This window comes from Motacilla alba, chromosome 3 (genome assembly GCF_015832195.1).
Source record: "Motacilla alba alba isolate MOTALB_02 chromosome 3, Motacilla_alba_V1.0_pri, whole genome shotgun sequence".
Classification (NCBI taxonomy): domain Eukaryota; kingdom Metazoa; phylum Chordata; class Aves; order Passeriformes; family Motacillidae; genus Motacilla; species Motacilla alba.
Genome location: NC_052018.1, coordinates 58,515,890 through 58,528,964, shown reverse-complemented (window position 1 = coordinate 58,528,964; position 13,075 = coordinate 58,515,890). Strand labels below are relative to the sequence as shown.

The 13,075-nt window shown below is 36.5% G+C and overlaps 1 protein-coding gene across 22 annotated transcripts in view; it reads left to right on the top strand.

Moving 5' to 3' along the window:
• The window catches only part of SYNE1 (spectrin repeat containing nuclear envelope protein 1), a 289,549-nt gene that overhangs the window by 87,492 nt on the left and 188,982 nt on the right, over window positions 1-13,075 (top strand). For all 22 annotated transcript variants that reach the window (XM_038130885.1, XM_038130887.1, XM_038130886.1 and 19 more), the window contains 11 exons: window positions 536-738; window positions 4,376-4,540; window positions 6,024-6,176; window positions 6,613-6,756; window positions 7,296-7,469; window positions 8,229-8,387; window positions 10,344-10,508; window positions 11,063-11,197; window positions 11,358-11,516; window positions 11,761-11,969; window positions 12,245-12,353. In XM_038130885.1, the coding sequence (XP_037986813.1) occupies window positions 536-738; window positions 4,376-4,540; window positions 6,024-6,176; window positions 6,613-6,756; window positions 7,296-7,469; window positions 8,229-8,387; window positions 10,344-10,508; window positions 11,063-11,197; window positions 11,358-11,516; window positions 11,761-11,969; window positions 12,245-12,353 (1,775 nt within the window). The remainder of the gene's footprint in view (window positions 1-535; window positions 739-4,375; window positions 4,541-6,023; window positions 6,177-6,612; window positions 6,757-7,295; window positions 7,470-8,228; window positions 8,388-10,343; window positions 10,509-11,062; window positions 11,198-11,357; window positions 11,517-11,760; window positions 11,970-12,244; window positions 12,354-13,075) is intronic.

The following is a 13,075-nucleotide window of genomic DNA, read 5'->3' as shown; positions in this document are numbered from 1 at the left end:
AGCATTTGCTTGCCCTTTTCTTCTTCTCTCTGTTTGTTTTCCACTGGAATGAGGACACATTTTTTCTTTTCTTGCCATGTGGAAAATGCTAAAATGGCAAAAATTAGCAGCAGTTTGGTTTCAAAGTCAATGGCAGGAAGATCAGAATTTCATTCCATACTTTTCAAGGTAGACATAATATGTGTTTTTATATTATGCAACTCTCATCTTCTGCTATTTTTAAGTCAAGCCTGTCTCTTGATTTCTTTTATTGCAGATTTGAAATGGACACCACACACAATATGCAGTGTTACTGTTTTAATTTAGCAATCATTTTATGTACTTTCCTAAGTCTTTAATTCACACATTTAATTTCTCAGTCGTGATCTTGTGCTAAAATTGGGCTATGAACTGAACATTCATATATAAAAGCCTACTGAAATAGAAGTTATGTTAAAATAACATTCCCTAATGACAGTGAATAAGCATGATATGAGGTTAATCTTTACAGAAATGGTAATGAAACAAAATAATCAATGTCTTTCCTATATCTCAGTGGAAGAAGTTGAGAATGTGATGAAATTCATGAGTGACACCACAGCTCAGTGGAGGAACCTCTCAGTAGAGGTGAGAAGTGTAAGAAGCATGCTGGAAGAAGTGATTGCTAATTGGGACCGATACAGCAGCACTGTGGCAGGTCTACAAGCTTGGCTTGAAGATGCTGAAAAAATGCTGAATCAGCCTGAACATTCCAAAAAGGTATGCACTAGTAGCATATTCATATGGCTGTTTTGTAAATTGTGAAACACTGGATTTTTTTCTTTTTTTTTTTGCATTTGCTTAGGTTTTGCTCAGACTTTGACATCCTGTCTTCGTTCAACATAGGAGTTTCAGTGTTTGCTTGTATAGCATCTAGAGACAAATATATATATAGACAAGTACATATATACACGATGGAGAAAGCCTCCTCTGGTACCATGGCTAGAGGCATCTTTGACATGAATATAGAGCATCAGTATTGCTCAGAGATCAGAATGTTGCATGATTCACTCAAAGGCAAGTGCAGCTCTTAGCACCCAAGTGAGTAATCATGGACCTATAAAGACATTTCCAGTGATTTTTCTAGATGACAGATTTCAGTAATCATAACCTTCAAAGAGCAGTGTTATTAATATGTGTTGTTATATTTGATGGCTGATTAATTAACCTATTTCCCTGGCATTTCAGAAATCTTTTAGACAATTGATTTTAGGTACCTGCAGTTATAAAGAGAGTTCTGGTTTTTTTGGGGTTTTTTTCTGTTGTAATGTTAGAGTACTGAGGCACTGAGATTTAAGTTTGTAAACCTTCAGTAAGAACCTGGATTGCCTTGAATGGTCTTGTGTTTACTAGGTGCTGAATTTGCACCTGATCCCAATGTAGCAGCTATACAGCTCTTCACACTAAAGTAGAGCTCTCATTGGTTGTAAGATGGCAAACTGACATCAGGTCAGGAATGAGCATTTCATGTTATGTGAAAAAACAGTGTATGGTTTTTAAAGTTCGTTAGTTCAAACTGGTGTAAATTAATGAAATACACTTTTTAAATAAAAAATAAAAATAAACCAGTGGAAAAAAAAAACAGTCTGGCATAGTATAGATTGAAACAATTATTATTGGGCAGGAAGGATGACTTCTGCTGATCAGGGTGATCTTAGATACAGGTTTATCTGGATACAGGTGTATCTTAGATACAGTTATATAAGTAACTGGATAATGATTAAAATGAAATATTCTTAAATCCATGTATATGAATAAAATCAAAACATTTACTTTTCTGATTAGATGTATAACTTTATCATCAAAGATTTCCAAAGCAGAAATTTGAACATACCCATACAGTATATACTTGCTTTTGGTTTCTAGCATTAACCCAACAAATAATTATTTTCATTCTGATGTATGATTTCAAAAATTTCAAGAAATCGTGATGAAAAATTTAGATATGAAGCTTTATTCTTCCCAAAATGCTAACTTTTTTCTTAAAACTACATTGGCTCAAACCTATTCAAGGTTTCTGAGTGGTAGCATCTATCTGTAGACTGAGATACATATTTCAAAAGCTACTTCTAATGTTGATTTAAGCTCTCCACCGCAACAATGTTCACTTAGATAGTTCCAAGGATAGGTCTGACTTAGCAGTTTTAATATTTGATTATTTAAACCAAAATAAATTCTTAGAGTGGTTTGTAAAATTAATAGTCTTACAGCCATGAAGAAAAACATCTGGAATACCAGGTGAAAGATGGTAACTATTGTTCAGAATATGGCATCAAACATTTTTAAACATTTCAAAAAATTTTTGTGTAAGCCCACAAAGATATCAGTAATATGATGCAAAGTTGCCCATTTCCAAACCTTACCTGTGTTACTTAAAGCCTCTATATTCTATCCTAGGCAAAGGCCACAGTAGCCCTTCATCATGCTGTCATGATTTCTTCTGCTTTCCATTATCTCTGTATCATTTCCAGTCTAGCATGTTTGGTTTGGAAAATAAAGTGGCTTGTTTGCTTTCTCATTGGCTTCAGTTTTCAGAAACCTTATTGTGAACCTGTAGCGCTGAAGATCTTGCAAAAAAAAATACCAGTATGTGCTTGGATTTTTCAAACTGTTCATTCTACAGCTCCTTCACTTACTTCCAGTACCTCTTAAGCACTTTCCATAATTTCATTCTAACTGCACCCTCCCACACTTTTCTCACACAGCTGTATCTAAAAGGTTTCAGAGAGCTTCTAGATCTCATGTGGTGACTGCCTTAAAAAAAGCTGCATTTTTTAAATTGAGAAAGAGGTGTGCTTCCCAGTACCTTCCAAACTTGTTTAGATTTAACACATGTCTTAGACTGGCTTCTGAAATGGCGAGCCTCTCCAGCCAGGTCTGCAGAAGGTAATAGTTGTGGAAATAAATGTGCAGAAACAAGGATGTGAGTAGTTTACTCCACGTGCTTTTTTTCTTCTTGCTCTCCAATGAGCCTGACCATTGGAAAGCTGACCAGTGCCAGTCAGTAGATTTTATTTGTTTTGGATGTGCTCATAAAGGTTAGCCTTTGTACAAAATAAGAGGGTTGCTCCACTGCAAGTGGAAAGAAGGTTACTTGGCTAATTAAATTTATTCACTGATACATCAGTACAGAGTACCTGAATCCTATTGATCTCAGCTTTAAGGAACTGAAACACTGTGTGTTGTTCAGTTCTCTCTTCAATATATTGGACCCGTATACAACCACGTGACTTTTTCTTTACAGTTGCATCTGAACTTCTTTTATTTGTGCATGGGTTCTGACAGATACAGTTTCAGAACTGTAGCTCTGAAACTTGGGATGGCTGACAGTGTGGTTGGATAGGAACTTTTCTCATGAACTATTGAGCAAAGGACTGTTTTGGACTGTCACATGGAAGGTGAATGGCTTTGGAATTATAGGGTAGATTGATAGTCGTAAACAAAATGGATCACTGCCTCCTCCTAAATCCTGAGGATCAGGTAGCTTGAATCCTTCTGATTACTCCTCCCCTGAAGGAAGGCACCCTCATGATCCAGACTGTTTGGAACATACTGTGCTGTTCATTGAATTGTTCATTGTTTGGCTGAAGGGGAGCAGGGGCGAGCCAAAACCATGTCAGAGAAGATGTGGACCATCATGAGACAGTGCATGAGTCCTGTTTTGTTTACTGATATAGGTGGAGTCCTAGAGCCCAGGGATACCTGCCTTAGGAACAATTGCCCCTTGTCTGGAAGAGAGAAAAGGAATGGAGGGAATTTGGTCTTTGTCTTCCCTACCAGTTACGTGCATGTACTTGCCTACAAGATGCATACAGTCTATTAGGCTGTCTCAGTGAAGGGGACAAAATCACTGACAGCCTTCTCTTTCCCCTCTGTGCTCACCTGCTCTGAGATAGGAGGAAGCAGTGATAAAAAAATCAGTCTTCAAAGGTCTTGTGAGAGGCCAGACCTTGGAAAGCTGCATGTGATTCACAGCGGGGGAAGGACCTCTCCACAGCCTATATATGACTGGGTTACTATCAGCCCACACTGTTTAAGGACAACACAAAAAATACTTGAGCCCTAACAGCATTTTCAGTTGCAGAGTTTCTTAAGGAGGAGTTTCATTAATTTAACTGAAGCCACTCACTGGAGTAAAATGAGCTGTAAGTAAACTGGCAGTAATTTTTAATTCCACAGGTTATATTCACAGACATTAAAATTCTGTTATGGCATATTTGATGTGAAGAGCATCAGAAGATAATTGTTCAATGAGTTTATATCAAGTCATGAGCGGGTGATTAAATTTTAGTTTTATGATTTAAGATAAAGACTAATTGAAAAGGTTTTGGAGCTGTGTTTTTATTTTCTTCCTCAGGATTTCTTCCGGCATTTACCTCATTGGATCCAACAGCACACAGCCATGAATGATGCTGGTAATTTTCTAATTGAAACATGTGATGAGACCATTTCCAGAGATCTTAAACAGCAGCTTCTGTTGCTAAATGGAAGATGGAGAGAATTGTTTATGCAAGTTAAGCAGGTCAGTGATTTTGTCCTTGTTATTTTTGAATATTTACTTTGTCATTTCCAGGCAAGCAAGACAGATTACCTTGTTAGCAGGACTATAGGACAGCTTTCTAAAGTGCCTAACTGTTCATCAGTATTTAAATTAGAAATGACTCCCTGACAGTAATGTGTTGTATTTGGGCTCTTCTTTTATTTACCTTTTTGGTTATACAGCTATTTCAGAGCTGGTGGGGGTCATTTTCAACTGAGCTGTAGTTTTTCATCATAGTCACCTGTGTTGACACAGTGAATGTTACTTATCCACAAGTTCTTCTGTTCTACAAAGAAAATGACTGTTTTTCAGTACCTATTGCAACTGTAAAAGCTCTGTAAAGCTAAACAGTGAGCATGGTAAGATTACTATTTTCACTACTCTTTGATGAAAGCTCCTACCAATTACTGTACTGCAACCATAAGTAGGGACAATAATTAATTTAATTATCTAAATTTTTTCCCCATTTTGGTCAGACTTTTATTATCTTGCCTACCAGCAGGCTCTGATAGTAAATGAATTAACTGACCCTTTACCTCATGTAAGACATTTGGCTGATACAAAAAGAATTGTGGTTTCTATATTTGCTCTTTAAAAATCAAAGAGAAGATGTAATCTTAATTACACAGAACTATTTGACACCTCATCAACACATTAGAAAATATCTTTGATCTTCTCCATATACATCTATCAGTATTGTTCCCTTTCAGTAATTTTAAATAGCAGTTGCCTGTTTGAAGGCACTGAGTATGTTTTCTTTACTGGCATTATTATCTCCTATGCAGTCAAGTTAAAAGGAAAAGCAAAAAATGATTGTCTCTCTTCTATTGTAACTTTTCCAGACTGTTGACAAGAATGTTCTCAAGCTTTACTTGCTGATGCTATTTAGGGTGATTCACTGATGTAAATGTCTCTTCCACTACTTATGCAGCTTCTTTCATATGCTGGCTATGTGGGGTTTTTTTTCCTCACAGGCTTTTTCACCATTTTTGTCACACAGCTCTTTCTACTTTCTAAGGCATGTGTTTCCCCTTCCCCCAGCCAGCATTCCTTTATTAAGATTTTTCTTATTCTTTAGCTATTCTAGGCTTTTCATGTTCTTCGCTGAATTTTCAAAATTGATATTGTAGGTAGTGAGAAATTAATTGGACTGTTGATTCTAGGGTAGAAACAAATGAGTCTGGCATTCCCCAGACCTTAACAAAAGGCTGACCTCCTGTATGCATGCTATCATCTTAGCATCATTGCTCTTGAAACTAATGCAGATGATTAATTTAGATGACTTTACATTATATTGTATTTCATTGAATGTAATTGCACTGAAAACATGCTAATTCTTTTAAATCATTACTTATTTGCTAGATATCTAATTTGGTCTAATTTGGGTTGGGTTTTTTTGTTTTGTTTGGGGTTTTTTGTTGTTTTGTTTTGTATTGTATTTTTTCCTTTTCCTTCTCTTTTTTAGTATGCTCGAGCAGATGAAGTGGACAAAATGAGGAAGGAGTATGTGGATGGTGTGGCCCATTTGACAGCTTTTATTGAGGGAAGCAATACAAAATTTTCAGTCCCTGTAGAAGTGTCCTTTCATGATGTCAAAAAGTTTGTGCAAGATTTAGAAGTAAGTGTCTGCCATTTGTTTCTTTCTTCCTCCTTCAAAAGAAAGAAAATTGCAAATATTTAATTCTGATAGCATAAAATTATTTTAGTATACATTCCCATTATTAATTGGGGTTTTTACCAGGGGTGCTTTTTTTTTGGTATGATTTCAGCTATATCTAAAATATATATAGTTGTATTCTATTAGTGACATTTTTAGAGCAAATTTCCAAAACACTGTCTCAGTAGATATTTCTTTCTTTGTAGTTTCAAATCACATTCAGGTGAGTTGACTGATCTCTGCCTCAGCTTTCATGGATTTGAAATATGAGCCAATGTTCAATGAAATCAGTGATGAAAATAATTTACAATTAGAATATATATCGTTCATCATTCTTTTATCTCCCATGAGCACATAAATACTGTTGGTGAAATATTTTGTGAAACTTTTGTTTCAGGCTGTCAAGCAGAAATTGCCTGCAATGGAAGCTCAGTACCAAGCGGTTACAAGAACAGTGCAACTTGTTACTAAAGAAGTTTCCCAAGAGGAAGCCAATGAAATGCTGGGAACTTTGACACGACTCAAAGAGCAGCTGGGCAAGGTTGCAGAATGCTTTTTTTTTTACTACGTATTGTAGAATGTTGAAATAACAAATAGTAGGGTCCTGTACATAAATTCTCACAGATATGCATTTGAGCAAGTACATAGTTGTAACAGTAGATTGATTCAGGGTGGAGAAGGTGTTACTTCTCTTTAATGCTATGACTACCATCCTTAAATTTAATACTCTTTTCATTAGGGAGTAACTCAAGATCAGGATTGCTCTATCTTAAAAAAGAGTAGGTAACAACTATATTGCAGAATCACAGAATAATGAGGTTGGAAGAGACCTCTAAGATCATCGAGTCCACCCTATGCCCTAACACCTCAACTAGACTATAGCACCAAGTGCCATGTCCAGTCTTTTTCTTTTACACCCGTCCAGAGACGGTGATTCTACCACTTCCCTGGGAAGACAATTCCAGTACTTTATTATTCTTTCGGTGAAAGAATATATAAAAATATAAACCTACATGCAGAAAAAGCTGCTATTTATTGAATTTTACAACTGTTTCAATAACTGTTTTTCTTGACCAAAAGGTTAAGGAGTATTCCAGTGCCCTGCTGCATGAATGCCAGCGTCTGCTGTCTCCACTGGAAGAACTGGAGAAACAAATCACACACTTTTATGAATCTCTTGAAAAAGTAAATGAAATCATTTCTATCCTGGATCCTGAAGCACAACCAACAACTGTTCTTAAACAAAAAGCCCAAGTAAGTTTCAAGAACATCTTACAAAGGTCTGCTGTCTCTGAGTATTTACAATTATCTTTCTGGGAATTTGGATTGCAACTCTGTAAGCTGAGCAAATATTCAGGCAACAGATGTAGCCTTATCCTAAAGTCAGCTAGGCACAAATACAAAAAAATTTGAAACTTTTGTTCCTATCTAGTGTCCTTGGTTTAAATCCAAGAAGTAAACATAAGACTTTTTTTTTTTTTTAATCTAGTGGAAAGAGGACTGATGTACAAGCAATACATTGGAATTTTTATTAAGCAGATGAAAAATCAAGATCAGAAACTTCTCTAAGTTTCTTTGGACTATTATTGAATTTTTTAAAGGCTTTGAAAAGTGCATTATTTGAAATTAATAACAGTGTAGCATTAACTTTTCCTAATTGCTAATAAGCATTTCTTTCTGGAGGAATTCAGAGCTAATCAGAACTCCCTTGGAAAGTTAAATGAAAATAAGATTTATAAAACTTTTTTTCAGCCTACTACCCAAAGGGCTTGAGTACATGTCTGTATATTGTTTTGTGAATAGCTAGAGATCTGTTTGGGTACAATAGTTCACATTCAAGGAGAAAGTTGTGTCATCTGTGTTATTCCATGTAATATTTTCTGCAGTGTCTTTGTGATGGTCCTGTGACCTCATCCCTTTTGTCCTTACTGTCAAAAAGCATCTTCCTATTATTTTGCCAAACCTTTTTCCTTTGTTCCTGGCCAGGTGGATATATGTTTTTTTTTCTTTCAGGATTTGGTAGCTTATCAAGAAAACTGCAAGAAAGATGTGTCCCTAATTGAGAGAAATAGTCAGAGTATCCTTCAGTGTGTGGCTTCGACTGAAGTGTTACAGCATTTCCATCAGTCAACATTTCAGAAGAAAGTTACACAAGTTCAGATTACTTTTCAGGTAAAAATGCCATACCTTGGTGCATATTTCTCAAAATTTGTTTGTGTGCAGCTGTACCTACATTTCATCACTCTGTAGCTACTGTTCTGGGTAGCTCTCCTCTCTGATGTCAAGTTATCAATTAAAGATTTGTCTTTGTCAGGTAATAAAGGGTCAGGGGATTGACAGTCATGTTCTCCATGCGCTTATCCAGAGATGAGCCTGCCACAGAGTAACCTGGGATTTAAGAGAACTTTAACATGCCTCAGGGTCCTTTGGATGGGGGAACCTGAAATCCTGCTGTTAGGGCTGCATGGTTTGTTGTTTCTCCTGATTTTATTGTCTTGGCTAATAATTTGCTTCTATATTCCCATACATCCCCTTTCACACAAAGCATGGAAGATGGAAACTTGTACATGCTACTATTGCTGGGCTTTTTGTTTCCTCAGAAAATGCAGTGGACTGTGAATATTAAAAGCTGCAAATCTATCTCATTTGATAGTACAAAGAAGTGGCCTTTGAACTATATTCCCCCTTGCCTGCTGTCATCAGTTGCTACTGCTATTTTTGGGGCTGTTCAGCACCAGTCTAGACCCACTCTAATGTGAATTTAGTCATTACATGTGGTGTGATTTTTTGGGGCTGTCTTGTGCAGTGCCAGAGATGAACTCAGTGATCTCTATGTCCACTCAAACTGAGGATTTTCAGTGATTCTGTGACTATCTTTGAGTCAGATTTCCACATAATGGGTTTTATCACATTTATTTTCAGGTGATTTTTATTCAGTATAAAGCTATCCAGGCTGAATTTTAAACTGCAAAAAACCACCTATCAATAAATAGCTCTCTCTGAGAGGTGAATTTCAGAATTTATATTTTGTGAAGTCTACTTAAAGATAAGTTGCAATTGATTTATAATGTAGAAATAATTGTTTAAGTTTAGCTTATAATAGCAAAAGCAGATGCACTTGTAACTTGGTAAATTTACCATGTTCAACATTAATTACTCTGTTTCTATAAAGCTGGTCTGTGGTTTATCTCTTTTGTGCTAGAAAATAAACCTAAAAAATAGGGTAAAATAATACAAAGTGTGTAAGACCTGGAAACTGGCAGTTTTTCATATAAAGAGTACAACCCTATACAATTCTATTGCTATGCAGATATTTTTATCAGAAAACTTTGAAGAGATTTAGCAAGATGTTTAAGTTGAGAACTACAGGTTTGATTTGCTGGCTGGGTAAACTCACCAAAATTCCTCATGCTGAGGTTTGTAATCAGTGAGGATGGTGAGGTGGGTGTACAGTAAGCAGTGATGCAAGTGCCTTGCAGCAGTTAAAGTGCTGAGAGTGGTTCATTTCTCCTGGTGAGTTTTCTTACTTGCTCATGAAATTGGAGCCACTGGGGTGTACAGGGATGGACTAAAAAGAAGACTAATAGAAGAGCTGTGACTAGGGCTGCAAAATGAGGATTTCAGCAACTAAACCACAAAATTTGCTGTCTTCTAAGCAGCTTTGTGCCTGGTTACTTATCTGACTTACTGGTGTGATAATCATACAAACCTCTTCCAGGTCAGAAGAACTGTAGCATGGAACTGGTTGGATCCATGGGTCAAACCACCCTCACTTTGAGTCATGTCAGGGGAGGTAGTTTGATGCTAGGAAAAGTGAAATGTGATCATACCAGGTGCTTTACATTTGAAAGCAGGCTTTGGGAAAAAAACTCACTAATCAAATGGCAGAGGCATTCTCTAAATATCACAGACATCTAATCTACTAATTTTTATTTGAATGATGACATTAGCACAAGCTTCAGTATTGAAAATTGGGGAAATGGGATCATGAGAGGGAGAAGCATGGTGAAAATCATATATTTAAAAGAGTGAAACAAATTAAATGCATGTTTTGTAAGGCCATGGTAAAAGAGAGCAAATAAAACTCAGTATAAAAGTGCCAGCTCATTTTCTTTGCTTGTGACTCAGAATATGGTCAGGAAAGCTGGTGAGTGGAGAAAAAACATAGAAGCAAATAGCCGTTTGATGAAGAAGTTTGAGGAGTCTAGAGCAGAACTGGAGAAAGTAATACAGATTGCCAATTGTTGCTTAAAAGAAAAAGGAAATCCTGAAGAGCTTCTCAGGAAACATAGCGTGAGTAAATTCTCTGACCCTCTTCATGGAAATCTTTGAGTGCATGAAATAAAAGCCTACTTAATTCTAAAATTGGTGTGGATTTCTTGCATGTGTAGAAGTTATACAGATCAGATCAAATACTAATATTGAAAAACGAAAAGGAAAATTAGCAGCTCACTTACTGATGTAAGATTGGATGTAAGCAACCAGAAGGTGAAAAAAACCTAGGATGGGGTTTTCAGTAGAACCATTGAGAATTAGAACACTGTATTTTGACAATCTCACACATCCACTGCTCTTTTTTTAGATAAATATCTGTTTCTGTATTATAACCATAACTTATGCATGTAGCTTTGAAATGTCTTGTTAAAATACTGTCTCAGTGTACTGGCTGAGAATAAATTGATTTGCTGGACTTGAAGTGGCTAGAAATAGTTATTTCCTTTATTCAAACATTAATTCTTTAATGGAACAAAAGTAACATTGAAACTCAGTGTATTAGGGAACTTCATGTTTGCATATCAATATCCAGCTTCATCTTCTCACTTTCTCACTTTCTGCCTCCACTTCAGGAATTCTTTAACCAGTTGGATCAGAGAGTCCTAAATGCCTTTCTGAAAGCTTGTGATGAACTTACTGATATCCTTCCAGAACAAGAGCAGCACAGCCTGCAGGAAGCTGTGAGGAAACTCCATAGGCAGTGGAAGGTTAGCGAATGACATTTCTGGGTATTGTCAATCAGTCTTGGAAAGTTTCTGAATGACCTGTATATTGAAAAAAATGGAAAGAAAACAAAATAATTTACATAGAAGTAGTGGGAGTAGTGTTTTATCTCTGTGCTTCTTTATTTCCCCTGTGGGTGTGTAGGATCTTCAAACAGAAGCCCCATATCATTTGATCCACTTGAAAATTGAAGTACAGAAAAGCAAGTTCCTGGTGACAGTGGAGGAGTGCAAAGCTGAACTAGCTCGACAGAACAAGGTGTTATCCAGAGAAGGCAATGAAAGAATGATCAAGGAACACATGGTATGAGTTCCATGCCTCCAAGGGGGTGTTTACAGAAATACATTTCAATGTCAGTAATAAGCAGAAGTTCTGACTAACTCTTCAGCCAACAAACTCTTTGTGTCCAGCTTACGACAGATCAATTCTTGAGGTCTTTAACAAAAAAATTATTTTAATTTAGTAGTTTATGAAAAATATATAGATATGCTGGGTGGTTTCTTCCAGTTTGCATTTCTATTGAATTTTCTGCTTTGTCTCCCATCAGTTGTTCTTCGGTGATAAGGGATCTTACCACCTGTGTGAGAAAAGGCTACAACGAATGGAAGAACTGTGCCAGAAACTGCCAGTTTCTGATCCAGTGAGGGGTACATTGGAAAGCAGCCAGCGAATCCTGAAGGATCTGAAATCCCAGATAGACAGCACATACATGAAGCTAACAGAGCACTCGGACACCTGGAAGGGCTATAAGAGCAGGTGTCACCTCAGTTCCTACCTGGGTCTTGCAGAGCCTTACATGGTCACTCTTCTGTGTGTCATCATAAATCAGTACCATGGGAAAAATGATACCGTGATCTTAGCTTCAAGTAGAAAACTATACTTTGTGTAAATTCCACAAATTATAGTGGGGCTTCAAGTGGATTTTATAATTTTTTGCCTACAATTAAGAGGTTGTTGTTTTGTGGTGGCAATTTTTGTCTTGACTTTTTTTTTTTTGGTTTTTTTTTTCATCCTGTGATATCTTATTTCAGATTTTCTGAATTGGCAAATTGGATTTCATCAACAGAAAGAGAGCTAAAGAAGATAAAGGAAAACGTTAACGATACTGCCAAATACAAGCAGTGCAAAGCATCTGTGGGGGTGAGCCCTTAGCTTGTATTCTAACAAAGCTGTGGTCACTGCTACTGGGACTCTGGATAAAATTCTGCTCCAAAGCAGTGCAACTGTTTTACTACAGAGACCATAGTAGCTCTGTTGATTCCTGGTATTCTTAAAAACATTACCAGGAGAAAGGTGCATGTTATAGCAAATGTAGCAGAAGTCCTTACTTTTAATAATTTAGAGAGTGATAGGTCCCTTTCCTTAAAATTATAGGGGCAGATGAAAAAATATTTGCCCCTCATCTTATTGCATGCAGAGTTAAAAGTGCTGCTCAAAGAAAAGCAAAAACTTTCTGAATTGCAGGTTTTTGAATGATCTTACATTTAATTACTTATATGTAAGGAAATCTTCTATTATAGAAATTCTCTTCTACCATGGTATAACAAGGGAGGGAAAAATATCCTACCATTCAGTTTTGTACTGGTGACTGATAAGAAAGTGATAGAATGGCTGAAGATTGAGTTGGTTAGTTAAATTAGTTTTAAGCAATAATTTATTGTGTCATTTGGGACCCAACCCTACTGAATGTCACATAATAGGAGCACCTACATACTTCAGGTGTTTATGTGAAATTCACAAGCAGGTTATGAGTCTAATTATATGGAGAAACATTATTAGGATAACCTGGATAAAATTGGTAGATCCTTAGCTTAATAGGTGCTTCTGCTTCAAAAAACCTGATTTACTTATGTAGTTTCACT